We start from the raw sequence: 27,416 nt of genomic DNA on the forward strand, positions 1-27,416 counted from the left end.
TCAGTGACATGCAGGGGATAACAGGCCCAACTACATGCCTGACAGACATACTCCTCTGTCACTTCTTATTATGTGTAATATTCTGATGAAACATGGACTTTTTTGACTTAAATGTCAGTCCAGATCACTCAGAATTTCATTAATCTTGTGAGGACGTTTGATCTTTGTAACAATAGAAGTACACACACACACACACACACACACACACACAAATACACAAACAACAGGTGCAGAATGAGGACTGGCTGTGAATATATTGGGTGCAGCGTTACATGTGCAGCTTGTGGACAGGAAGCTGTGGATATACTGTAAATGCTGGACCAAAGCTGGCACAGGGGGGTCATCAGATCATCAATTATTCAGCACCACCAGACAAGGACAATCACTTGGTGTCAGCAGGACTTGCAAACGAAGTAGCCTGCTTCATTTGCAGCTTTGGTGCAATGCTTTTCACAACACAGTTAGTAGCATACTGTAACTGAGCACTGACTTTAGTTTTATGCAAACTATTATTGCTTTATTTCATATTCAAAGATGAGACATGAGGAGAAAGATGACATTGGCTCAGTAACAGAGTATTCACACCACATAATAACTTCACAGTATTTCACAAAGAAGACAGAAACAAAGACTTACGGACATAAAAAAAATAACAGTGCAACTCATTTACATTTCCCCTATTCATGCATGTGAAAAAGTGAGGTTTGTATAATACATTTGCATCAAAAGTCAACCGTACAATTACACGAAGCCTTATGATTTGAGTACAAATGCTACAAAATACGAAGGGAACATTCATGAAATCTAAGATGTGTTGTTGATCCAATAATCAGACATAAGTAATGTTCACACATTTGGGAAAGCAGTCAAAAAGTCAATGCTCAGTGCTGGATATATGGTATATTCTGGTCTAGACTCTGTACTATCCACAGATGATGCAGACAGGATTGTGTACATGCAAGATTAGACGAATACAAGAGGCCAATATAGGCAATTTATTAAATTGTTGTTGTTTGATTACATATTTACTATAGAACTAATCAGTGCTATGCTGGTTGTCTATGGGATCCTGCATGAAAATGTGAATCTATGCGATTATTTAGAATTATTCTTTTAGATGGATGAATTTTAAGAATTGAAGATTTGCACAAAAACAATCTGCTATTAGAGGCCCACAGAGAAGCAATGTAACAATGAGTGAACCGCACTCAGATGATTTGAGGTACATTATAGTCAGTAGAAAAACAACATCTGTTCTCCCTGTGCTTCCACCCATGAAACAGTCCTACTGTACTTGGATCTAACTAAAGCCATGGCAGCACGGAGATACCCCATCAGTGCAACTATCTAACTTTGAGGAACACTTTTTACTTTCTTTTGGTGTCAACTATTGATCAACAGGAGTGAAAGGTATAGAAAAAATTACATAGCCTCATTTATACGTTTATATATATACAGTGCATCATCGTAAGGTGTAACAATTTGATCACCCTCTTGTATCGTGTCTGCAATATTAGCTTATAAGTATGACATGGGACCAATAACAGCTGGCATGGTTTTAGTTTGAGCAATTTCCTCCCATAAACCCGAACTATCTTCAAAGTGACAAGTGCAAACGTGACAACTGTACGTGGTTGTTTGGACGTACAAGAATTCTGTAGTTACAACAGTTTGAATACTAAAATCTGCTACTAAAAAAGATTCATTCACATCACAGAAATTTTTACTAAAAAAACAGCACCATCCGATCAAAGGAGGCTGAAATGTAGAAAATTAGTTTTATGAATATATTACTTTACTCTGCAAACAAATACAAGACTTTGAATAACTGTGGAATCAGACTAGTGTTATTTTCAAATCACCACTGTGAGTCAAAACCATAGAGAAAACCTGATACAATCCTGCCTGCTGCTTTTGCATTTGTGTGAAAATTGTTCTAGTGTAAGGTATTAAATAAAATAAAAACCTGGTGTAGTGTTTGCTAACAACCTAAAAACATTACAGATAAACCTACTAACACAAAAAACAAGTTCACAGAGCAGAAGTTCAGTTTTAACTCAATGAATTGTCAAATAAAAGGAGCTGTGCCCTGTCCTCTGTGATCAACATAAGCCTAACAACTGCAATAGGAACAAAAACAAGTTATTGTGGTTATTCATTTAAAGTCCTATAATAATAAAACTTTAAAATCATTACTTTGGGTCATAAAAACGTCTGATCAGCTTATAAAGGTGAGTAAACAGTATTTTGTAAATCAAAACATGTCAAACTGGTATATATCTCTGTATCGCTTGTGTAACTTCATCCAAACAGGTTGGACAGTGGTCGGGTTCTGAGGGGGCTGCTGGGGAGCTCCTCTCCTCTTCCCACCTCCCCTGTGTCCCTGAAGGAGGCGCTGTGGATGATCTGGGCTCGGTGGCGCCCCCGATGAAGTCGGGCGTTCAGCCGGCTCAGGGACGACTTCCTCTGCATCCCCCCCTTGGTCTTCCCGGTCGCAGCCGCCTCCTCTGCTGCCTCGGCGGGTGGGTTCAGGAGCCGCAGCGGGTTCAGATTGCCCTGGAGGACTCTGGGTAGCCGCCAGCCACGTCCTCCACCACTGTTAGTGTTAGTGTTTTCGTTGTCAGACTCTGCTCCCGGTGAGAGGACCACTCCCTCCTCCTGCAGGTCAGTGGCCAGTGGTGGGGGAAGGTACTGGATGGCTCGCCTCCCGCTGTAGTCTCGAGCATCGGGGTCTGCCTCCCAGTCTGACAGCAACACACGGACCACCTGTCAATCACAGCACATTTAATACATACAGCACAGGGAAAATTACTTACTTAATACTGATATCTTGTCACCTGTCATTTATGCCAGATTTAGTGGTGCCTTATTGGAGGTATCAGATTTCTCTGATAGCAATACTGTACATCTGTGAATTATATCACATGAAACTGTGTTTCATCAATAATCCAGCATGTCAACATTAGAGTACTAGTTGTCTTGTATGATGACATCTTGTTGTCAGTCTTGTCTTTATTATGTTGTGTATATGAATTTTCTGTATATTTTGTATATGAATGAAGACATGTCATTATATTCTATTTTTAGGGTGCCTTTTTATTATCTGGCCAAGGACAACAGCCTTTTAAGCTAACTCTTATATACAGTTTTTCCTCTGTTGATCAATGAGCACTGCCCCTGTCCAAAGAATAAATACAAATGATCTTCTTGGAAAATTGTTTATGTTTGTGAACTCATGCTAGTATCTCTTTTATTGCCACTTATTGTGTTCCTCTGACCTGAGTACAGTCTTCACATTTTCCTGTTGAATCCCAGTCTAGGGCTATTATTGGACAAAGTTTCTGTGTAGATGTTTCCATCTTTTTTTGGAACCAAAAGCATATAGTAGACACCAAATGCATCCCAAAACATCCCAAATTTGGAGCCATTTCTTGGCAGATAATGAACATTTTCAATTGTTGGGTTGTCAACTGTCGTGTTTAGAAACATACTTTCAATGCACAGTGTTTTGGATTAAATTAATAACTTTTTAACTCATTTTGTGTAAAAAAGTCCAGTTAGTTTCTTTCATTCTTTTTTTAGATAATTCACTCTGTTTTAAAAAGGAACTGTAATGGTTCTAGCTGGAGCAGACAGAGCGTGTACAATTATCTGCTGCTTCACTGAGCAGGTCTAACACATGACACCCCACTACACCCACCGTCTATGCAACCCACCTGTGTGTGTCCGTGCATGGCTGCCAGGTGTAGTGGTGTGTATCCAGCACTCGATCTCACGTTTACATTCACAGGTATTGCGTTCTCCTTGGCGAAGGCCAGCAGCTGGGAGAGCAGCTCAGCTTTGCCCTGCTTAGCTGCCCAGTGGAGGCAGGTGAAGCCGGTCACGAAATCTCTCTTGACCAGCAAGCTGGGTTCCACAGTGAGCAGGGGCTGCAGGCTTTCCCACAGGCCATCTGAGGTGCACAGCATCCACTCGTGCTCCAGTGGGTCCAGGGTCACTGAGGCACAGTCCTCATCAGTGGCTGAGGAGAGGAGCGATGTCGAATCTCCATCGCTCCTCACTGAGTCCCGGAGGCGCGAACCACGGTTGATCAGAGACCTCCGAACCTGCAGAGGGAAGAACATGGGATGAAAGAGGTGCTCATAAATGTTTTTGTGTCACACCATTTAATACCACAATTGTTCAGCTTTGTACCACTAAAGAATGCTTCATGATATGATATGATGGTGATAAGATGGCTGTTTTATATCATCAAGAGTCAAGCCTGCCAGTTAAGGCAAGCTAGATTACATCACTGTGTCAAATCCCTCAGTTACATAAGACAGAAGACTGTTGCTGTGGAGTCACACTTCATGAATATTGAATTTCTGGTCACACCTCAAATGGCGTTTTCCCATCAGCCGTCAAAGGCTGTGCTATTGACCATGGTGCAAGTTACACAGTGGCAAAGGCTTAATTTCATCTGTGGAGAACTGTGTGTCATTCAGGTTTTGGTGCACACCCAGAGGTGAAACACCTGCTGTGACATCACTGCTTTAGGGGTGGCCAAAAGTATAACATGGCTCAAACAATCGAAAGCAGTGCAGCAACATTTTTCAGTTATATCTTAATCCGTGATTTTCACAGGCTGAAGCCCATTTGTGTAAACATACTTTCTGACATGCTTATTCAATGGCTATGTCCTGTAGAGAGCTTTGTAAAGCTGCCATACAAATTATGATTTATAAAAATGATCTACTTGGAAGCTTTTTTCATGCCAGAGAAACAAAGTATCCTACCTGAGGAGAACTACTCATCATCAGCTCTATGAAGTTCCTGCGACTTCCCTTGGGCGTGTTGATATCTCCAACAGGGTCCAGCCCTTCCAAGGCGCTGTCTTCAGAGAGGCAGCTGATCAGCATGGCCCGCTGGGACCCTTTGGACACCCTGCGTGCCCCTCTCACCTGCTGGTTGTGGGATCCCGCAGGGTGAGCCTGGTCCAGATCTGGCATCGCAATCACTGGGGCCGACTCCCGCCTCCTCCTCTCCCTCAGCTTCACCTCCCCTCCTCCACCAGAGGTAGCAGTAGCTGTGTTGGTCTTATTATTCTGGGAGGGGGCTGCAGGTTGCTCATTGCCATTTGACTGTTTGTCATTGTCCAAGATGGCAGCCAGTGGACTGGATGCTCCTGTGGAACCATTAGACTTTTTTTTTTCTCATTGTCATCCAACTGTGACACTGTATGAAGGAATTGTCTGTGGCATAATCTTAACCTGAGCTGACTCCAAAGCAACCTATCCATTGTAATCCCCACAGGTATGCAAAAGGTTAGTCCTCTTTGTGTGATTATTATCCTTAATTATTGCATACTTGCATACAGTGATTTTTAGCAAGAAAGAGGTCACAATTAAAGCTACTGATTATTAGATTTTGACAAGTTCAGTCTAAGCCAGTATAGTAGGTATTGGTCTTCAAAAACAGTGGCCAAACAATGATATTTAATAATGTTGTGACTATTCAGAGGGCCAATGCGAGACCTCCCTGAGCAAATAAATAAATAAGTAGGCACAACATTACTGATACACAAATATAGCCTACGTAGGTTAGATAAAGAAATGTACATATATATATAGAATATTTAAACAAATAAAACAGATGATTAAATCACATACACGAAGTGCGTAATGCTCACCTGTTCGCTCTCCGTTGTCACGGTTGCCGTTGACATAGTTGATGTCCAGTGTCTCCTGGATATTACCGTTGCACTCCGCGTGATCGTGGCCGTCTGTGTCCGTACGCATCACCGACTCTGCGCTGCCTTCAGTGTTCAAACAAACAAATTTCACGCCGTTTTCCACCGTCACGAAACCCACGTTGTCCACGATGCGTTTCAGCACCTCGCGGTCCACCTCTTCCTTCGACTGGTCATTTCTCACCCAAATTGATAGGAAATGATCGATCAGCTCCATCTGTTGGACCCTCCCTCCTCTCTCCATCAGGAACTCCTGCACGGCTTGCTCCGTGCACTGGGACGCCATCACCGCCCCGAACGGCACAAACAGAGCGCAAAGATAAGCGAAATAAGTTACACAACAGCGTTTCAAAATGACTCCATGTTCACGCCACTGTCATTCACTGAGGTCGGTGACAACGGATGACAGCATCTTCCTCACTGGCCTCCTCCTCTCCTCCATGGGGAGTGTCGAGCTCTGGCAGATAGGGGTCGCACGTCGCTGAAGTAACCAAGCAAAAGGCTCACCACTGCAAAAATCTTGCCGCGTTCAATTGCCTCTCGTAAACTCTGACTTCCAATTACAAGTAAAATCGACCTGATAGGAAAAGCAGTCTGATTTTTTGAGAATGCGATTATATTTTATTGCTCACCTAAGCCGTGAGAAAAAAGTGGAAATATACTTCAGGCCTGTATGCAGTGACCTGATTCAGATCTGTATTAGCTGATAGTAACGTTGATAGTCTGTTTTAACTAGACATGCCATGGTAATCTTGTTTGTCAACACTGTCGACTGTATGCCATCAACACACAGGGTAGATGCGTCAAGTCCATGAAATCTGAAATTTAGGCTATACAAAGCGAAAAATGTAGGTTACACAGTATTTAGCTTAAACAGAAGTAATAGCGAAGTAATGACAGTAATCAGCCTTGTGAAATACACTTTTTACCCTAAAACCTGAGTGGAAGCAGGCCAACCGATGTGCTTTTCAAACTATTGTCAAAATGTTTGTAGTTTGTTGTGAACTCATATCAAAACTCATATCTGAAACCAGGCATCAACATCATAATAGAGCAGATGTATGTCGACGTTGCGTAGAATCCGGCTTTACAATTTTTATGACAGGTCGCGAAGCGACTGAGACAATTAAGTCGTGCTGTACCATTATACAAAGAAAGGGGGTGGGTATATTACATTATATTATTACAGTAAATTAACACTGTTATGCTGTACTCTCTTACAATTGTAGTCTATTGTATTCCTTTAAACCGTTAGATGTTTGAATTCACGTGACTGCTTGTCCTGATTTGTAAAAAATTCAGTTTTAAAACACATTTACAAACGAAGGCTCTCACCTCATTCCTATCTTGTATTGAATGGTCTCGTCTGTCCAGTTGTCGACTGTAGGCGCAGTGAGGCGGTCCGTATCAGAGTTCTAAAGTGTTTAGTATTTAGTCAGTTTTGTGATATTATTTCTGAATTTATCTGGGGTATTAACTTCTGGCTAAAAACATGGCTTCTTCGGATGTTGCTCGTCAGTCGGTTAGTGTTTTCCTTCTTTGTGGTTGACAAATGAAAGTGTTCTTGACAGTTGAGCAGGGAGTGTCCGGGGCTATCACCAAGTTAGCTACTGCTAGCCCGAACGCCAACTATTGATATAGTACGTTAACTTACTTTCTGTCTTTTAAGTTAGTCAAAACACATCTGCCTTTCACCCCGATCATTAAGCGGCGCTTTTCAACTTTTAAAAAGGGATTCCGTATTGCATCTTTCCCCAAAATACACCGCGGATGGCGCTAGCTGGCTAACACGACGCTAGCCATCCAATAGTCAAAAGTTTGTGAAAATAGTTGCGTGCTGCACGGTTTAATACTACTGTGACTACAGTTGCTAGTACAACACTGTCAAAGTTTTAGGTAATTGTTTACTGGTAAGTCACGTAGGTTGCGCTGGCTATTCGATAGCTCGATAAGCGCCACTAAATTGCTACATTTTTGAATGAAATTTGGCGTTCATCAAGTTACTGGCCCAAAAATAAACACATTGTAGAAACTTGTGTGAACGTTTAGTGTTTCCCTCATAGACAACATAGTTTATAGTGATCAAAAGTTGGAGGTCTAACATGAGGAATTTCCTTAACGTCAACAAATTGTACCTCACCATAACTAGGTCAATGTTAGTTCTCTGTTCAGCCAACTAGTGATACTCAGGATTTAGAAGTTCAGGCGGGGGCAGGTCAGAGGAAGACGATAGCAGATTGAGGAAGATGAATTAGCCATGGACTGTTTAAAGTGATGTAAGCTTTGTGTAGCTTGCATATTGAAATAATTGTACTAATATATGATATGATTTTTCTCATGTTTCTGTCTCGTTGGCTGAGATACAGAAATAACATTCGAAACAAAATATTAGGTATTTTATATTTGTTGCCAAGAGCCACTTGTAAATGTAATACTCTAAAATTGCAAAGCTGTTTTAAGTTAAAAGAAAAATAAGGGGTGCTTGCTAAAAAGGTTAATGTATTTAGCAGTAGTTGTGTAAAAGTATAGGTGTCTGGACTATTTGTTATGAGAATGATTCCATTTGTTAAAAGCAAGTGCATTATTCTGTGAAGTCATTAGGACATGTCTTAATATTTAAGTTACTAGTGACAAATTGCCAAAATCTTCACTATTGTTCTGTCTATGCTATTTCTTCCTCAGGACAAAGGAATGCGGCCCCTCTCCCTGGCAGGCCATGTGGGCTTTGACAGCCTCCCAGATCAGCTTGTCAACAAGTCCATCTGCCAGGGCTTCTGCTTCAATATTCTCTGCATTGGTACGGTGACACAGACACACACACACACACACACACACACACACACACACACACACACACACATACATACATACATACATACATACATACACTATTAAATTGGATGTCAACCGTGAAGTTCAATTACTTAAAAATTTTGTTTAACTGGCTCCAGGTGAAACCGGTATCGGCAAGTCTACCCTGATGGACACTCTGTTCAATACCAACTTTGAGAACTTCGAGTCATCCCACTTTGAGCCTCAGGTGAAGCTGCGGGCTCAAACCTATGACCTACAGGAGAGCAACGTCAGACTCCGCCTTACCGTGGTCAACACTGTGGGCTTTGGAGACCAGATGAACAAACAAGAGAGGTGGGAGGAGGAAAGTGTGTGTGAGTGTGTTATTGACAGTGGAGAAGAGTGACAGGCAGAAAGTGTTCGAGAGAGTGAATGTGATTCATTTAATATCCTACTTTAAATGTATTGCCATTGTGAACTCATCTGTATACAACCCAGATTTGTGATCAGCTCTATATGTCTATCCTGTAGCTATCAGCCGGTGGTGGACTACATCGATAAGCAGTTTGAGAGTTATCTGCAGGAGGAGCTAAAAATCAAGCGCTCTCTTCACAATTACCATGACTCGCGAGTCCACGCCTGCCTTTACTTCATCTCCCCCTCGGGTCATTCACTCAAATCCCTGGACCTGGTCACTATGAAGAAACTAGACAGCAAGGTAGGAGAAGTGTGCGTGTGGGTCGGACTGATAGTGGTTAGTCAGTACTTTTCAATGCTGACTTTGATATGAGATTTCTGAAATACCAAAGAGTATCAGAATCAGCTTTATTGGCCAGATATTTGTACACATACAAGGAATTTGACTGAATTTGAATTTGGTTTTTCGTTGCTCTCAATGTACTTAAATAGACATACAGGTAAACGTAAACATTTAGCTATTACATACATAGAAGTAGGTGAAAAACGATAGCTGGTTGCAAATGGTCTAGAACCCACAGACATCACTTGACGCTGGGTTTCTTCCCTGGTGATGGTCTGCCAGGCCTCTACTGCAGGCGTCTTCTGTTCCTGCTTGTTGCGGGGGCTTTTTGACTATTCAAGAACATCCCACTTTTTGGTCTTGAAAAAGTCTTTGGTCACCATGTTTTACAGATCAGTTGTTACGCATAGAATAATGAGCTGTTCCTTTCTCCTCCACACTCTCCTCTTTCCAGCACTCTGGTAGAGGTTCATCTGTGTCTCATCAGTCCTCAAGATCTTGTTGCAGATTTTTTAAGTCCTCCTTGGTGAATTGTAACTTGGCCTTTCGGTTCTTCAAGTGGTTTGCATCTTGTGGTAAACCCTCTGCAGTTATTCTGGTGAGGTCTTCTCCTTATCGTGGTTTTGGACACAGGTATGCCTACCTCTTGGAGAGTCTTGGCTCGGCTGTGGCTGACAGTTGAAAAGGGGTTGTTCTTCATTGGAGAAAGGATTCTTCTGTCATCCACCGCAGTAGTCTTGCGGGGTCTCAGTAATCAGTAATCAGTAATTTTTTTTGGACAAACCTAATGTTTCTGCTATTTCTTTGATTGATTTTTCAGCCTGACATTGAAGAATCAGATGTGAACACTGCATGAGAACTGAATACAAACAGATGTGAATATGATAGTGGGGAGTACTGTATTAGAGAATATGCTGTGGTTGTTTCTCGACTTTCCTCTGAGTGTTTTTATGTTGGGAGAGGTTCGCTATCCAACTGGCTAAACCCCTCCCTTCACTCTTGAAGTGGTCAGAAACTTTCCCATGCTCTCTGTGTGTAGTGACTTTGTGTTTCTTGTGTGTTTGTGTGATTTCACTGCCCCAGAGTGTCGGTAACCCTGGATTTGCGTGTGAATGGAGTAGAACAAGCAGTGGAATGCTGTAATCACCTCACGCACACACACTCGAGTTGTCCTTTTGTGTCACTGTACAGATACACACAGAAAGAGCCATTTGTTGAATCTGCAGCACTGACCGAGAGACAGTCAGTCACTCAGACAGCTGTTGGAACAGATCTCCTAGCATTGTTTTGTTTTCTCTGCTGGGATCAGTGTGTGTTTGTGTGTGTGGTCTGGCCCAGAAGCTTGTCTAGTGACAACAACTCATTCCAAGCCTCTCTTTGGTACGACAAGTTGACAGACAGGCAGGACTGGAATGTGGGACGACTAGCAGAACAGACTGGGCTGCTGGGCTTGAAATAACATCACTAAACTTGGTTTATATAAAACGTATCTAAAGCAGTTTTAAAAAGTATTTTGTAGTGTTTAGTGGTAAGGTTTTGTTGAATTGTGCTGTTTTTGTGCTAATGGATGCCTCTATAATGTGTGTGTATGTAGTTTCATAGTATGTTGATCAGTGAGAGTAACTTGTTTTAGCTCAGTTAGTAGATGTATGTGGCATCGGGAGCAGCTGTACTCAAAATTCAGGGAAGTTACCGTGAACCAATTGTGTCCTAACAAACTTTATTATACAAAACTACATTCAAATTAACGATAAGTGTAATTGCCACCACATCACGGTGACTACAGGCATCGTGATATTGGCTCTCTTTTTGGTATTGATGAAATTGGTGACTAGGAGTTATCATGACCAATAGAAATTATGCTCTAAAACATTTGAAACCAGATTGACTCTATTAAAGTTACCACCTGTAGTATTGAAATATGAATATGTTCAGTGCTAGTAGGCTAATGTCACAGTAGTCTGAGGTCTGGTGTAAAAATCTGAGAATATATGTGAATGTAATCAGACGTAACGTCCCTAAATATTTGTCATCCTGCTGTATTTTATGCTCATGTCGCTCTTAATAAAAAGTCTTTGAACAGATCGCTTTAAAGGTCTAATTTATCTCTGAAGACTGCAGATAATAGTATTTATATTTAATAATGATTTCTGAGGAAGAATCATCTGTTATTTTGTACATTGCTGTAGGTGAACATCATCCCAGTCATCGCCAAAGCTGACACCATCAGTAAGACGGAGCTGCACAAGTTCAAGATCAAAATCATGAGTGAGCTGGTCAGCAACGGCGTCCAGATCTACCAGTTCCCCCTGGATGATGAGACCGTAGCAAAGGTCAACACTACAATGAATGTAAGGAAACACACACACACACACACACACACACACACACACCTTGAAATAGAGTGCTTTCGGGTCATACTAGAAGCTGAAGCTGGTTGACCGTCCAATAAGCAGTTCTGATGAGGCAATCTGGTACCTTTACTCTTACTCTCACCAGGGTCTGTGGGTTGGTTGAGGCAAAAACGTTGTTGAATTATATTATTTACCCTAAAGGCTTTACAAATTGCACATATTTACATTACATAGTTAGTAAATATGTATTTTAAGCCAAAAACTCAGTTTTAAAGGTTTTGTACATTGTTTGTGTGGATTTTTCATTGTGACAGATGTACAGTGCACTCGCACAGGTTTGCAGTTGTTTTATTTTCAGAATTGAACTTTGCATTACTTTGTAGCATCAGCAAGGTTTCAGAAATAAAATTAAACATGCAGACACTGTATGTTTGTGTAAGGGAGTATCGCTGAGGAAATTGGTGTAAACAGCTGTGACTTAAGTATATAAATGTGCCTATACTTTTTTTTACTTAAGCTTTTTTTTTTTATTCCTAAAACAGTTCAGTTTTAGTCGTAGTATTGTGGATCCAGCCATGTTGTATCTTTGCTTGCAGTTTCTGTTTAAACGTATAATAAAATAATCTCTTTTTGCAGGGTCATTTGCCATTTGCTGTCGTAGGCAGCACAGAGGAAGTCAGCGTTGGCAATAAGTTGGTGAAGGCTCGTCAGTATCCCTGGGGCGTAGTACAAGGTAAGATTGATCATCATTTTACACAACGGTGCTTGTATTGCCAAAGATCTTGCAGTTAATTGTAGGATCACATTGATTTAATGGACATCTATTTATCTTTCCAGACATACATTTTTTTCCCTCACACGAACTGTCAATTCTGGTTGGCTGCCAGCTGTTAGTGTTAGCTGCCAGCCCCCTTATAGTAAAGGAACATCACTACTGTGGCTGTCAGTGGGGAGTTTCAGTGTCTCATCGTGCCATTCTAGCCTGATATAAAAACATCTGGAGGAGTTTACAATATGTAATATCAGCTGGATGGCTAACCCTTTTCTATTCATGTGTGTGTCAGTGGAGAACGAGAATCACTGTGACTTTGTGAAGCTGAGGGAGATGCTGATCTGTGTAAACATGGAGGACCTGAGAGAGCAGACGCACACTCGCCACTATGAGCTGTACAGACGCTGCAAACTGGAGGAAATGGGATTCAAAGACACAGGCCCAGAGTGCAAACCCGTCAGGTGAGCTGCCAATGAAAGAAATTAAATAACAATGAAATAAGTGCAACCGACGTAGCTGACAACTGTGTGTGTTTGCAGCTTGCAGCAGACTTATGAGGCCAAGCGTCAGGAGTTCCTGGTGGAGCTGCAGAAGAGAGAGGACGAGATGAGGCAGATGTTTGTGCAGAGGGTGAAGGAGAAGGAGTCTGAGCTGAAGGAGGCTGAGAGAGAGGTATGTAGACATGCCAACACAAAATCACCCACATGGAACTCTTCATCAGCAGCATACGGTGTACTAAAATGTTTTCCTCCTAGAGAATGTCAACCTTTTTACAATTTCACATTTAAGAGCAAAAGGAAAGTTTGTTGCTTAAAGTTTGTTTTTCATTTGCTCTACTTGACGCTAGCAAAAATGGAGGCACCTCTGAAACTCAACTCTCTCTCTCTGTGTTTCAGCTGCAATGTCGCTTTGAGCAGCTGAAGCGCCTCCATGCAGACGAGAAAGCCGCTCTTGAGGAAAAGAAGAGACACTTGGAGGACGACCAGAGCTCCTTCAGCAAGAGACGAGCCGCCGCCCAGCTCCTGCAGGCCCAGAGCCTCACCGCCAACGGCAAGAAGGACAAGGACCGCAAGAAGTACGAGGCTCCTCTAAAAGCTAATGCTGATGTTTTCGTTAAAATTCAGGATCCATAGATTGACACATCTATAGGCAGTGATCAGGAAATTAAACCTTTGGAGTCATTAATAACTCACTGTTGACAGTGGGTTCTCAAAGTAATTATATAATACAGGACACGTTGCCACCTGCTGGTAAGATTCATGTGTGGCAACAAATCTGATTTGTGTACGTGATTGAAGCACTGACTGACATGTGGTACATATTGGGCTAATTTTGCACTCATAGACAGTAAACTGGGTTCGACCCCCCCCCCCTTGTGTTAACTACCATTTAAATTAGTCTTTTTGCAATGTTTCTATCTTAATGAAATATCGTAAACACACAGACAGAAGAACAAATTGAATCTAGAAGACTAATGCTTTAAGTGGGGAAAAGACCACTTGTGCTTTAAGTGGATATTTAAGTTGCTTACAGACAAACAACATAACAGAGTCAGTTCAGTAAATTACCAGTAAATTCAGTAATGTGGTGTGAGATATGTTATTAAATGGATTCTCCCTCCCCCAACTCCCTCTTGTTTTGTCTTCCAGTTCTGGCTTCATGTGAAGACATTGGGATCTGAAGTACACTCTAGTATGACCAGCATAACCAGTGACATTCAGCCCACATCCTTTCCAGCCCTTTGTGGCCAGTCTCAAACACTAACCAGGGAAACCCCACACCAACCAGCAGTGTGTGAGAGTGTGATTTTGATTTTGTGCCAAAGTTTAATGACCGTACCCATGAATCCTGTGTACACTCTCCTCAATGGTATTTTTAATCTTCTTTGTGGCTTTTATACCTCTGTGTAATATTTTCTATTTATCCTATCATTTTTATATACTTTCATTGTTATTTTCCATATGCCTCCCTCTTTTTGCCCAGACTGAGGGACACCTCAGTGTACTGATCCTCACACAGCCTCCTCACTAGATGCTGTGCATCGATCAAAGGACTAAGATAGGTACAAACAATTCATTGAAAGGGACTTCTTCCGTTGCCTTTACTCAGTCTGCCATATCTTTATAATAAGAGTTCTCTTCATTTTTAGTAATCCAGTCTTATGACTTTGTTGATGAGACAAACATCTAGAACATGCTTATAATTTATTATAAAGCCCCTTTCAGACATGTACTTCATGAGGAAATTTACATTTTGTCTAAACAAATGGCGTCTCTTTTTTTCATAAAGGTCACTACGGCGATCTGACAATATTGGGCGTAGTAAAATCTCTAACATCTCCAACACAGCTCAAGCTGGAACTGAATGTAAAATTAATGTAAAAGCTATAGTAGCATAATGTACATTTTAAAATACAAAAAAATAAAATTGGAATTCACAAAGAAAATAAAGTTTAACAAAACACTGTAAATGAGACAATTCAAATTTGTAGAGGAGAGTACTCTCATGTCGAAGTCAATATAAATGTGTTTTGTGAGGGGAAACAGTAACAAAAGCCTTTGGACAACCACAGTAGTCATCATACCATCAGTCTCCCCAACTAAGTGCTTTAGATACAGCAAGTCATCGTAACAGCTTGTCAGATGGTGTAAAATAGGCAGCAGAATTTTATGTTCTATACATAATTGATGACATAGACAAATGTATCAGGAAATCTACAGGGTTCATTAGACTCGTGAGTGGCAGAGGCGAGCGGGTCATAAATCGAGAGATAAACAATCCATCACTTTATTATTTATTCAAATCACATCTGTTCTCCTGCAGCTGTGTGTGTAACAGTCCTGTAATGTTTAAATAGGTCTCCGTGGAGTAAATATTCTCTAACAACTATGTATATTTACCAAACCGGCCATTCATTTAAGAGATTCGTATCCTGCATTGATACAGAGTCCATGTCTGAGAAGGGCTTCAGTGATCATTTGTTAAGGTTGATCATCATTAAGAGTTGTCATAGGAGTGGTCACAGGGCATTAAAATTCCTTATCCCTTTTCTGTATTATGTTTTTTCCTCACACCTTGATGCTGTAAACTTTTATAAGGAGCACACCAGCATTACACAGACCTGCCGGAGCCACACTGATCCTCCTCCTCCTGCTGCTGCTGTTCCAAAGGGAAAGAGTTATTTCGGAACTTCTCTTGTCCCATCACAGTTATACAGTTTCCTCGGAGGCTGAGGCTCGGTTTTGGATTAGGTACATGTTACAGCATATATTTATATATATCTATATTGTGTTTTATTTTTCCTACCGACACAAACAGTTGAAGTTTGCAATACAGTCTGTCTGAGAAGAGCTGACTCGTGTGAAAAAAAAAAAATTATGTGAAGTCAGTGTTTGTTGAGGGAGCACAGGAGGAGAGGGAGGAAGTATTTATATCATTTCTTTATTCACTTCTCTCTGGAGTCATGATGACACCGGGCTTCACTCCTCACAGAGTCCACCAGAACACTGTGGTGCTGGTTTCCAGTAAAGTGTGATTTCTAAACCAACATTTACTCACAATCACTACCACTTTATATTTACACTAGTGCTTACCATGTGTTCGTGCCTTATCTGCGTGAAGCTCACTTAGAAATACACTATCCTCTTAACTTGTACATCCAGGGAAACACACTATGGAGTAAAGACACATCTGTACTACACTTGTATTTAAGGAATAAACAGTGTTATTTGGGAGTTTTTTTTCCTTCTTTTTAAATAAATCTTTGTATTTTTGTCATTATACACTCTGCTTGTCTGTTTGTTTTCATCTCACAATATGGCGTCTAATCAATGAGCTCCAGCTACTGCATTTATTTTGCTTGTTTATCACAATGATAATCATTTTGGTATTGGTCCTGATACTACTTTCTAATACTGCTAAGGTGAGTGATATATATCAAGCACCTGTATTGGGACATTTTAATACAGTTTATCCTCATTATTCAGCTGCAGTTCTATTAATTGTCAGTGGGGAAAGAAGTATGCTTAGGCTACACATAGATAAAAGTACCAATACCTCTAGAAATACAGTACTCTGTTACAAGTTCAAGTTCTGCATTCAGATCAAATAAGAAGTATGATCAATAAAATGTATTTAAAGTATCAAAAATAAAAGTACTTGTACGAGAGAATAGCCCGTCAGTTTTATAGCATCATATTGTAAAATGATTCGATTATTATTACTGACACATTAACATGTAAGCAGCAATTTAATGTTGTAAGTGGTCAAAGTGGAGCTATTTTAACTACTTTATATACTGTTGGACAGTGTCATGATGACAATGTAACATTTTATAAATCAATCTTACTATCTCTAGCTGTCAAAGAAATGTAGTGGAGTAAAGGTACAATATTGCTCTCTGAATGTACTATATAGACAGTATTTTTGTTGTTGGTCATTGGTGCTTTATATATATATATATATATATATATATATATATATATATACACCATTTTCTCTTTCATACTTGTGTACATAATAGTCTTGTACTTAATTGCTCTCCACCAATTGTGTTTAACTTTAAAAGCGTTTCTATAACCAGTATGAGATCACATAAAAGGACACGTGGTTGGTCACCTGTAGTTCAAAAAGAGTTCAGTTGTATCATACGTGTTACATGTTTGTGTCATGTTGGACAATGTGAGGATCCATCTGACTGCAGCCACTGCTTCAGGATTTGTTCTATTTTAAAATATCCCTCAATGAAAAAGAGATTTGTTTTCTGTATGGTGTTGAAAAATATACAAACTCAGATCTCATGAGCAGGTCAGAGGCCATGGACTTCAGCTGTGATTATGTCATGCATTTGTCACACAAAGCCTTTTATCTAAGGTGTCTGACCAGGGGCCATTTTACAGTAGGTGTGATGTGGCCTGAAGTACAGTGAAAGAAAAGAAAAGATATAGATCAAGACTGCATCATTTTGTTTAGCTAATTTTATGTTCTGTTTATCTCTGTTGAGTGAGTGCAGGTATGGCCTCTCGATGTGATGAACTGTGTTGTAAAAAGAAGGTTGGGACGCAAACTGGGACACAATTGAGGTGTTTGTATCACCTATTCTCAAAACTGGACCTTTTGTTTCCAATAATGCAGCAAACTGTGCTTTCAGACTGGCATTTTTTCAGACTGTTGTAAGACCTGCAGACCTCCTGGCTTAATCTGTCTACACCCCTGTGATTCACTGTATAGACGTCTACATTTCTTTCCCTTTCATCAGAAGGTAAGAGGATAGAGGATGATCACAAGCTTCCCTTTTGCGTTAGAGGAAGATTTAGGAGACAGCAGTAGCTTAACATCTTCCCTGCCCGCCACCTGGCTGTATTTGAGCACACACACACACACAGACACACAATGGGACTGCACTAGACCACCTGGTAAAGGTCTTGTTCCCTGCAGTGTCTTACCCTCCAGCTCCGTTGCCCTTCATGTGACTCAGAGCTGACACACAGACAGGCAGACAGACAGGTCTGGTGTAAAGCAGAGGAATGCTGATCGATTCCCTGCAGGGGCCTGCAGCACCTCGCTGGTAGGTTGGGAGGAGGACACCCTGAGGAGAACCATTTCACCAAGGCAAACCGTGGAAAAAGTGTGTGTGTGTGTGTGTGTGTACAGACACCTTTAGCTACTCTCTGGGTGCGAAGTGGTTTCTCCCTGTTTTCCTGCCAGAGGTGAACACTATCTCTGCACTGCAGAAATCTGAAAAATCGAAATTTGCTGCCTGCCTCCCGCTCGCCTTAAATATAGCAGTTTGAGTGTTAATGTTAAGTTTTCCTGTGTGCGCTTACATCCGAGATAGCTGTCATACCCCCTGCACTCACACACACACACAGACATTCTCATAGACATGCCCTTGTCACCTTTTACTAGTCACTCTAAATGCAAATGGAGGTGATCATTGGAGACAGGCCCGGCTGCTGGAGCGATGAGGTTGTCATTTAAGGGGAGTGCTGGCGACGCTCTGAAATTACCAATTACACACCTCGTCCATGCCAGTGTTGGCTTGAGAAGAGACATCGGGAGAGAAAGGAAAAGGAGGATGGAGGTAAAGAGGGGAGGGTGGACAGGAGGAGAAGATGGAGAGAAGGAGGAAAAAACAGGGAGCGTGTCAGCTTTATTTCTAAACATCCTTTACAAGCATGTCTGTAATATGGAAGCCCATTTACACCAATGAGATGAAAAAAAAAAGATATTGTAAGTCTTAATGAGAAACATTTTCGAAATAATGACTTACTATCTCAAAACAATGACTTACTTTTCTCAAAATAATACTTGGTATCTCAAAATAATGAGAAACCTTCTCATAAAGACATTATTTTGAGATAAGTAAGTCATTATTTTCAGAAAGTTTCTCAATATTTTGAGATACTAAGTCATTATTTAGAGATAAGTAAGTCATTATTTAGAGAAGTGTTCACATTATAATGACTTACTGGATATTTCTTTTCATCACATTGGCAGAAATGGGCTTCCATACTGTAATGATGAAGAGACTCTGTCAGAAGTGTTGCTCATAAGGCTTCATAAGCTCATAATGAGCACATTGTGAGTGCAGATAATTATAATTAGAGCAGGATATAATATGCTTCTCAGGATGAATTCTCCAAAGGGCAGCAGTAAAATCCTAATGGGTTACACAGGTAATGCGTTTGTTATGCATCAGAGTACACAACACTTGTTATCTCCATTATAAAGCTGCAGGCAGATGCAAAAAAAAAAAAAAAAAAAGACACTGAGAATCTCTTTTAAAACAAAGGCATTTATTGCGAAAAATGCACTTGACATGAAAAAACAATCAAATCAGCCACGGGTCATCAGTACAAGACGATGTATAATGATCACATGGTAGAGAGCGCTGGGCATGGCCAGCGCAGAGCATGACTTCATTGGCACAAAAGGCCTATAAATATTCTGCACAATATAGAATTATATATATATACTTTCTTTTTTTTTTCTGTTCCCCTCGCTGTGTTCAACCCGGCTCAGTCCTGGTGAAGCATGAGCGTTCACACCGCACCAAACCTTTTCATAAAGTTCCTTTTTTATGTAAAGAGCTACATACAGAGGCCCCCCTCCCCTCGCACACACACACACACACACACACACACACACACACACACACAAACACACACACAAACACACGAGTATCCATAGGAACAAATATGGCCGACATCTAATTCAAGATGGTAGGGCGAGTGCTCAGGCTTCCTGGAAGGAAAAAAAGGGAGCGGGCAGTAATTTGATATCAAGTCCAATGAGAAATTGGATGTGCAGTGGGAGTTAGCACTGCTGCTGATGGCTTGTTCACATTTTCCAAGCCGTCACCTTGAGTTCTCAGGTGGTATTTACAACCAGGAAGCTGAGGTGAAAGACAAGCTTACATCACGTAAATGAAACACGAACGGCATGGAAACATTTGTTAAACCAGAATATTCAAGATATTTTATGTAAAGTGACCACTGTGCAGTGGTTTTATTCCTGATGTTTTGACTGTTGTAAACTTCTTCTCCTCCTCACAGCATCAACCTCAAGAAAAAATAATACGACTGTCAAGATCACAGACGAGGACTTGTGCTTAAGTTTGACTCAGTAAAAATTAGAGTCCTCTGTTCAGCGGGCGTACAAACAGATAAGAGAAACCTCACTCAGGGGTTTGTGCAGAGCTGTTCTGGGATCTGCTGGTTTTCGTCAAACAGAAAAACAACCAGCAGGCTCATCGTACCGATAAGAAGAAAGTAAGGAAGAGACAAAGACAGATTGGAGTGTGTATGTGTTGGCATTTGTAGGCACTAGGGTTTGACTGACAGGTTTTGAAGGCCAATGCAGATATTTTTGGATTGAAGCTTCCAGTAACTAATATCTCCTGCCAAAATTTTGACATTTAGTTTTGACCCTTTTCATGGCAAGTAAACTGGCACTTCTACTCGGCTGAACTAAAACACTCAATTAAAGCAGCACAAATATCACAGTCATGTACACTTGATTGAATAAATAGACAAAACCGCTCAATTAAACATTTCATATGTAAAGAATCAAACCGACTGCCTCAGATCCACGCTTCTAACTGAAAAGTGATATTTGTCAGTCTAGCCCTAGTCTTTTCTTTTTGGTTTCATCTGTTGCTCCAGATGCACTGGATTACCCATACTGCGCTGCCAGCAGGCCATGCTGCTCTCTCTAATGACTGTATGTGTGTGTGTGTTTTCACTTTGTAAAGTTTATTAACATGTTCACTTTTCTTCACAGTTTAAGGGATCAGTCCCCCCCCCCCCCCCACACACACAATCTAATAGTGTGGAGAAAAAAAAAACACTTCACAAGTACAAACTGCTTGTGCTTTTGTCTCCTCAATGACAGGTCGGTCACCTCCGCTTCAAGTTCAAGGTGAACATGAAAACATTTACAAAAGAAAAAAGAAAAAGAAATTTTGCTTCCTTGTTTAATTTAAAGCCTACTCCTCTTTTTTTCAGTATCAAGCTGAAAAGAATTGCATGGACAAAAAAAAGAATCATGTAACAACTTCATCAGGCCATTAATCTCGGTAAAAAGGGGCTGAGAGAAAACGTGTGGTAGCAAATTGCATTTTTGAGTCAGATCTGTTGTCTGTAATATCATCATTTCTGTCTTGTGCTTGTTTTCTGCAAGTCTGTGCAGAGCTTGTTGCAAAGTTTGGGTGTTTATTCTGCAGTCACATCGTATGGGAATAAGAAATGACAGAAGTTTCCAAACTGTTTTGACACTGCAGCGTTTTGTTGACTCTGGGAAGCTTTTCATTGATGCAATGCAAAAAAACAAAAAACAAATCCCCATGCTGTGTCGTGACACTTTCTGATTCAATGCAGAAGTAGTATTTTCTATCTAGAGTTTTGGATTTATTGTCTTTCCCATATGACATAAATGCAGTTCACCAAGGAGACTCGAGTGTGCTTAGCCAATGACAGACTCTCCTGGTGATGACCCAATTAGACATTGGTGTGCTCAGCCAATGAGTGAGCCTCACCTGCATGCACATGGCCAGCACTTGTTTGTGCTTCCTTCTGGCCCACTTTTTAAAAACAGCAGGTGAGGAAAACCATTCACGCCCTTTGACCGTGTTCTTTCACTGATACATGGCGACTATTAAAATCCTGCTGACCTTTCACTCTCTGACACACACACACACACACACACCCACACACACACACACACACACACACACAGTGAGCGAGTCATGCTCTGAGTTTCACTGGGCTTCTATCTCCAGAAACAGGGGGAAAAAAGGTAGATGGTTGATGTAAACTAGACAAGCCTGTATCCACACTCAGGACGTAGAGATTCACGAAGCAGACTGACTAAACACACACTGAAGCCGTACAAAAACACACGTTAAAGGTTGACAAGGTCAGAGGAAAAGTGGCTGTCAAAGGTTGGCAGTTGTGTGATGAAAAACTTCCCTGTCCTCTGACTTCAGGTGCTTTCCCCCCCTCAGCCGTACATTCTTCCATGAGCATTGAATCTGCACGCTTTTGGTTTCATGATATTGCTGCAGTCAGACAAAAACTCTCAACAGTATCTCAAGAACGGGCTGAGGAAGAGGAACTACTGTTAGCAATCTTTGTGACAGAATGTGTCGTAGGTAAGACTTTGTCCTGTTTGTGTCTACTTGAAGAACAAATGTTTGCTCTTAGAACAGAAGGCTGTCACAAGTAGCGATGGAAATCCCTTTTGTCAAATAAATAATAACGGAGTGTGTAAATACTGTATATGTAGATATATTGGCAGGTTGTATCAAATATTACCAAGTGCATTCTTTGTCTCTGTAATCCCACTCAGAAGATCAAAAAACAACTTTAACAATACAAAGCAATTCTTTAAAGAGTGTTGGCATACCTTTTCATTTCTTCCTACATTCAGCAAGCCAGTTTATTTAACACAACAGCTGTGGAGGGTCTATAAAGGACTAATTTAAATAAAAAAATGGTTGTATAAATTTATGTAAGATATATAAATAGAAAAGTTAATCACCTAATTAATGTTTTGCCTTTTGCACTTTTTTAAATTAAAATTCCTGTGACAGATCAGCACAGCATGACTAGTTTGGGACAACACAAACATCTATTTCAACATAAATTAAAAAAAACATAATAATGCTACATGCATTGTTGTTAACATATATCGGGCTGATAAGAAACACATGTGCTTGTTGTCACAAACTAGACACGGAGATGTGCTTACAGTGATCCTGGAGTGTCGGCTCACACACTTCCCTCACCACCTGGCGATAAATCTTCACTCATCAAACAAAGAAAAGCACCCAAATTCAAGTTCTGAGGTCTCAGTGGAAAGCAGAGCTAATGCTTCTTGTGCTAGTGTTTGCTGGTGGACGATGTCAAGGGGGGAGAACTGGGAGGCAGGGTTTGTCTTTCTGTGCTCTTTGAGTTTGTGCACCTTCAGTAGTCAACATCACAGGTGCGTAAAACGAGTCTGATGAAGCCCCTCTGACCCGATGCTGTCCCCGAGCGAAAGACGGGGAAAAAAAGCTGCCCTGCTTCCTGTGTGGCTGGTCGAAGGCGGGGCTAGCTTTCCTGCATGTGTGTGTGTGTGTGTGTGTGTGTGAGAATTAGTTGGACCGATATGGGTTTCTGAAGACAGTTACTCTTAATGATGTTTTATGCCAGCATTAAGTTGCTTTAAATTGGATTCTTTTCCAGTGTTTCTTGACAGATTGTTCTGGGAAAAACGCATCTTGACCATCATGTGAAACTGAAAATCTCCACTGAAATTCAGACGAATTACTTCTTCTTAAGGTTAGCAGCTTCTTAAAGCAAGTTTCTTTTTTGCAGGAAAGTCCATCTTCATCCAAAAGTGTGTGTCTGTGAAACCGATGTCGGCCCATCCTTCGTGTATGTACGTAGCTGTGAAGCATGTGTGTGTTTTGTGACTCAGAAACAGGAGCAGTGCGCGTGTTCTTTCGTCCACGTTTCTCAGTTCAGAAGCTCTCGACGAAGCTGCTGGGAAACAGGCCCGTCTGTCCCGTCCTCTGCAGGGTGCCTTTGTACCAGCCGTCTTCCCTCTTCTTGTGGACAAACACCACGTCCCCTTCCCGCAGCTCGATCTCCGCCTCACTCTGGGGCGGGTAGGGTACCACCACACGATACCTGCCACACATGGAGACAGTTATAACACACACGCAACATCACATGCTGGAACAGACCACCTGAAAGAATCTGATCAGTGCAGGAAGTGCAACTATCAATGACAGCATAATAATAATGAAAACACTTTCTTTTGCTCTTGCTTTTGCATGTGTGTGATTGCTTTGTGTGTGGATGTGTGCGCGCCTACCTCTCTCTGGACAGGGGCTTGGGTTCAGGCCGGAGCACCATCAGAGCGTTGCCGGCGCGTGGTGGCGGGGGAGACATGGGGAAGTTGGTGTCCAGGGAGCCGGACTTCCTGTGCAGAGGCTCCAGTCCCATGGCCCCTGCCATATCACTCTCGATCGGACAGGAGCCAGCTCTGCCCTGCGACGCCATCGGACAGGAACCTGAGCGGGCGTGGTGGTGATGGTGGTGAGGATGGTGGGCTGCGTCGGCCAATGAGGGGTCGTGGGTGGGCGGGGAGGAGGGAGGTGAGCGAGGTTTCTTCTTGGCTGCTGCCCCTGACAAGAGCTTTAGTAAAACTCCTGCTTTCCTCTCCTTCTGAGGATGGATAGAGCGAGGGAGGATAACAAGGGAGACGAGAGAGAGGGAGGAAGAAGACAACAAACAAACAGACATGGTGAGATTGTGGTGAGATTTACAGGAATACAGAAAAGTGACAAGGTGGTAAAAGTGGCGTCTGTGCATCTGTTTTCTTCTCTCTGCATAAAGACACCGCAGAGCACAACTGCACTACACATTATTCAGAAAACACATTTATGAAACAAATAGAAAAATATTTTCCTGTATTGTGTGACTTCACATCACACATGGAATAAAATGGTAATAAAAGAAAATTAGTTTCATCAGAAAAAGTCTCAGGAAAGAAATCAATATCTCCTGGCCGACCAGAGGACCTGTGCATCTACTGTAGTGGTGTTCAGAATAAGCTGTATTGATTATAGAGAGAGTGTTTCTTAATGGCACCTTTAAAGGCAAATTCACATTGTTCCATTCATGTTTGATTATAGAAGGGCTGTACAATGCTGTCCATTCAGTCAGACTGAACTGTGATACCAGGAGGACAAAACCGCTTTGTGTCCTTTGCTGCTTGGGATGATTTTACAGTCTCAGTCATGACAATGTGGATCAATACTGAGCATAATTAAATTTTTTTGGTGGATGCATGTAGCCTCCATATCAGCTCTGTCTCTGCCTCAGCCATCTGTTTGCTTAATACATGGGCTGCTGGATCAAGCATCAGGTTTTTTATTTTACATTCATTTTCCATCAAACACCGTCTTTGCAACGCTGTGACGGACAGTTGGCATCCGAATATGAAAGCTAAGAAACACAATGGAAAACTCAGAGGACACACTGCCTTGAGATTTCCGATTCAAGTCAAGGTAAAAGAGAGTCAGGACAGCAGCAGCGAGGGGAAGATGCCTCTAACAAGTGTGGTGGTAAATAAATATGAAGCACCAGAGAGAGTTGAGGAGAGGAACCAGAACATAAAGACAGCTAGTGACCTGTTGACCATCTGCAACCACACTATATGCAGAATATTTAGTGTTTTACCACACATTGATGAGTGTGAATGTGCTCTTGTCTGTGCCCAACTAAATGATAAACCACAGTCATCGAGCAACAGCAGAACATTTTAATGAGTTAATTTTGCATCACAATCATTGGGATCTTTTCTATTCATTTAAGTGTTTGACGGCTTCAGCTGCACCTTATATAACAGGGCTTACAACTGCGTCTAGACTACTAAAACTGCCTCTTGACATATGGCGAGCAAGCAAACTCAAAGCAGAAACTGGCACAAACTGTCCTCTTATATTGGAGTCAGAGGAGGGACTTCTGTTCATCGCCAGCATGAAACAAAATATTACTGGATGCCACAGTGTCATGTGTTTTTCATCTGATTACGTGAGTAATTACAAAGTTCATGTTCACAGATTTGCTGTTCTCAGGTTGTGGTGTGTGTTTGTTATTTGTTTCTGTGAGCTCTCAGCTGGCACCAACTGAACTTGTAAAGACTTTGTGTTTTCTTTGTGTGAGTCACAGTTGCTCACATTGTAAGTGCAAACCTTGTGACCTTAAAAGAAACCTCTCTGCAGTCTTAGTTCATCATTAATGGTTAATGGCTTCTCTCCGTGTTGTCTTAGTACATCTAGAGTACATCTGTGTTTATCTCCTCTGCTGTAGTTTGATGAGTTTATTTCTCTAAATTGTATTAATACTGTACAGCCTGTTGCAATTTCTTAACAAACACTGAGAGCTTATCTTAGGATAATCGTGACTTATAATCACCTTACACTGCTTCAGTATATTTACATTTGGATGTATCTGTTTTTTTAGGCAGATGCTATTTGCACCCAGGTGTCAGTAGCCAATAATGCGATTTGTATTTGCACCCGGGGTGGAATAGCCAGTGTGGCTATTTACATTACCCAGGTGCAAATAGGCACTCTGTTTTGTTTTTTTATCACATACTTTTCTACTGCCAGCTGACGCTGCTGACTAGCCCCTGTGGTAGGTCCGCCCAGCTGTCACACCAAATGTACAAACATCAGACGGCTCCCTAATACTGTCGACTAGAGAACCAGGCTGGAAGCAAACCTGCCTGTGCTTCCTGACACCTGTAAAATGTAGAAGTTGTCAGCAAACATGGAGATGATCAAAGTAACGACCTGTCAGAGAAACATCCAGATGTCGGGAAAACAGATAACACAACACTGCAGGAAGGTTTCTAGAAGAAACAGCCCAGTACACCTTGGTTTTGGGCTGCAACTACAGTAACTATTATTTTAATCATTGATTAATCCATTTATTATTTTTTAATTAATCAAATAATTGTGTAAAAGTAGTCAAATGATATCATGATAAATTCTGAAGGCTCAAGGTAAAATTGTCCAAAAACATAAGAATATTCTAATTTCGATGATATAACAGAGAGAAGAGCAGCATATCCTCATGTTTGACCTTAATCCAGCAAATATTTGGTATTTTATCTTGTCAGTTGTTGATCAACTAATCAATTAATGGTCCAGTAGTAATCTGGTTAGTCAATAACTCATAGACTCACTGTGAATTACTGTGGAATTAGAAGGTTTCTTGTACATGAAACCACTTAAATTCTTTTACGGCTTCAAAATTGGGGCCTACTTTATAATCTAATCTGTAACAAATAGGAGATTTCTTGACTTTGATGTCTGTTGGGACGTCACAGACCCAAACAGTGATCTGCTAAACAGACTGAACATTAGAATAAATTCAATCACAGAACCAGTAACAACCGAACGTGCTGACATCTACACTAACAAACTACACTGTTACAAAATTATTGGTAAACATAAGTGACAAAATACTGTCGCCATTTCTGATCACAATCACATAAATAAAAAGAGAAATGCTAATTCATGGTCCTAATGACCAGTGTTAGTACAGAGGTGGGGCAGCACAGAACAAAAGTGCTTACAAAGCAAGAGAGGTTGTATAAACACTTTGACTCAGCAGACCCACTATAGAAAATTAACAGCATTGTTCTTGCACTGAGTATACCAGTGTTTTAGAGATATGCATTCCCCTAAATACCAAGACGCAGGATGTAGGAGTGTGTTGCTTTTTTGTTGAACTTTTTCCCCCCAAAACATAAATCACTTTTACATAAATCTAATGATGCAAGATACTGAAATACACACACATAAAATGTTCCACTGATTTGGCAACAGAGATTTCCTTCCTGTCATGCAAATAAAGCTTGTTTGAATTTTAATTTGGGAGAGGGAGGAGAAGATGGAGAGGAAAATAAAGATGAATAGAAGTGGAGAAAATGGTGGGATGTAAA

At 41.1% G+C, this 27,416-nt stretch overlaps 3 protein-coding genes across 3 annotated transcripts in view; 1 reads left to right on the forward strand and 2 right to left on the reverse strand.

Annotated features, from left to right (window-relative positions):
• Positions 1–2,301: 2,301 nt before the first annotated feature.
• Positions 2,302–6,017, reverse strand: sowahca (sosondowah ankyrin repeat domain family Ca). Its single transcript, XM_070914095.1, has 4 exons — positions 5,672–6,017; positions 4,779–5,167; positions 3,717–4,106; positions 2,302–2,766 (listed from the first exon to the last, which is right to left on the reverse strand). The coding sequence occupies exons 1-4, from the start codon at positions 6,015–6,017 to the stop codon at positions 2,302–2,304; spliced, it is 1,590 nt and encodes a 529-aa protein (XP_070770196.1).
• Positions 6,018–7,128: 1,111 nt separating this feature from the next.
• Positions 7,129–16,192, forward strand: septin10 (septin 10). The gene is made up of 10 exons (XM_070914096.1): positions 7,129–7,253; positions 8,414–8,528; positions 8,683–8,878; positions 9,056–9,242; positions 11,474–11,635; positions 12,275–12,371; positions 12,703–12,871; positions 12,950–13,082; positions 13,307–13,485; positions 14,060–16,192. Exons 1-10 carry the CDS (start codon positions 7,224–7,226, stop codon positions 14,073–14,075), a joined length of 1,284 nt encoding a protein of 427 aa, XP_070770197.1. The 5' UTR covers positions 7,129–7,223; the 3' UTR covers positions 14,076–16,192.
• Positions 16,193–23,415: 7,223 nt separating this feature from the next.
• Positions 23,416–27,416, reverse strand: part of LOC139292764 (E3 ubiquitin-protein ligase SH3RF3-like) — an 85,789-nt gene continuing 81,788 nt past the window's right edge. The window contains exons 9-10 of the mRNA XM_070915138.1: positions 23,772–24,124; positions 23,416–23,584 (exon numbers count right to left, since the gene is read on the reverse strand). Coding sequence (XP_070771239.1) covers positions 23,416–23,584; positions 23,772–24,124 — 522 coding nt within the window. The remainder of the gene's footprint in view (positions 23,585–23,771; positions 24,125–27,416) is intronic.

Source organism: Enoplosus armatus, chromosome 11 (assembly GCF_043641665.1).
Source record: "Enoplosus armatus isolate fEnoArm2 chromosome 11, fEnoArm2.hap1, whole genome shotgun sequence".
NCBI classification, from domain to species: Eukaryota; Metazoa; Chordata; class Actinopteri; order Centrarchiformes; family Enoplosidae; genus Enoplosus; species Enoplosus armatus.

Coding starts and splice junctions, on each gene's coding strand:
- sowahca (XM_070914095.1), bottom strand. CDS start 6,017: ATGGCGTCCCAGTGCACGGAGCAAGCCGTGCAGGAGTTCCTGATGGAG. Junction 5,168..5,671: donor TGACAACGGAGAGCGAACAG/GTGAGCATTACG, acceptor ATGGTTCCACAG/GAGCATCCAGTCCACTGGCT. Junction 4,107..4,778: donor TGATGAGTAGTTCTCCTCAG/GTAGGATACTTT, acceptor TTCCCTCTGCAG/GTTCGGAGGTCTCTGATCAA.
- septin10 (XM_070914096.1), top strand. CDS start 7,224: ATGGCTTCTTCGGATGTTGCTCGTCAGTCG. Junction 11,636..12,274: donor AGGTCAACACTACAATGAAT/GTAAGGAAACAC, acceptor CTCTTTTTGCAG/GGTCATTTGCCATTTGCTGT. Junction 13,083..13,306: donor TGAAGGAGGCTGAGAGAGAG/GTATGTAGACAT, acceptor TCTGTGTTTCAG/CTGCAATGTCGCTTTGAGCA.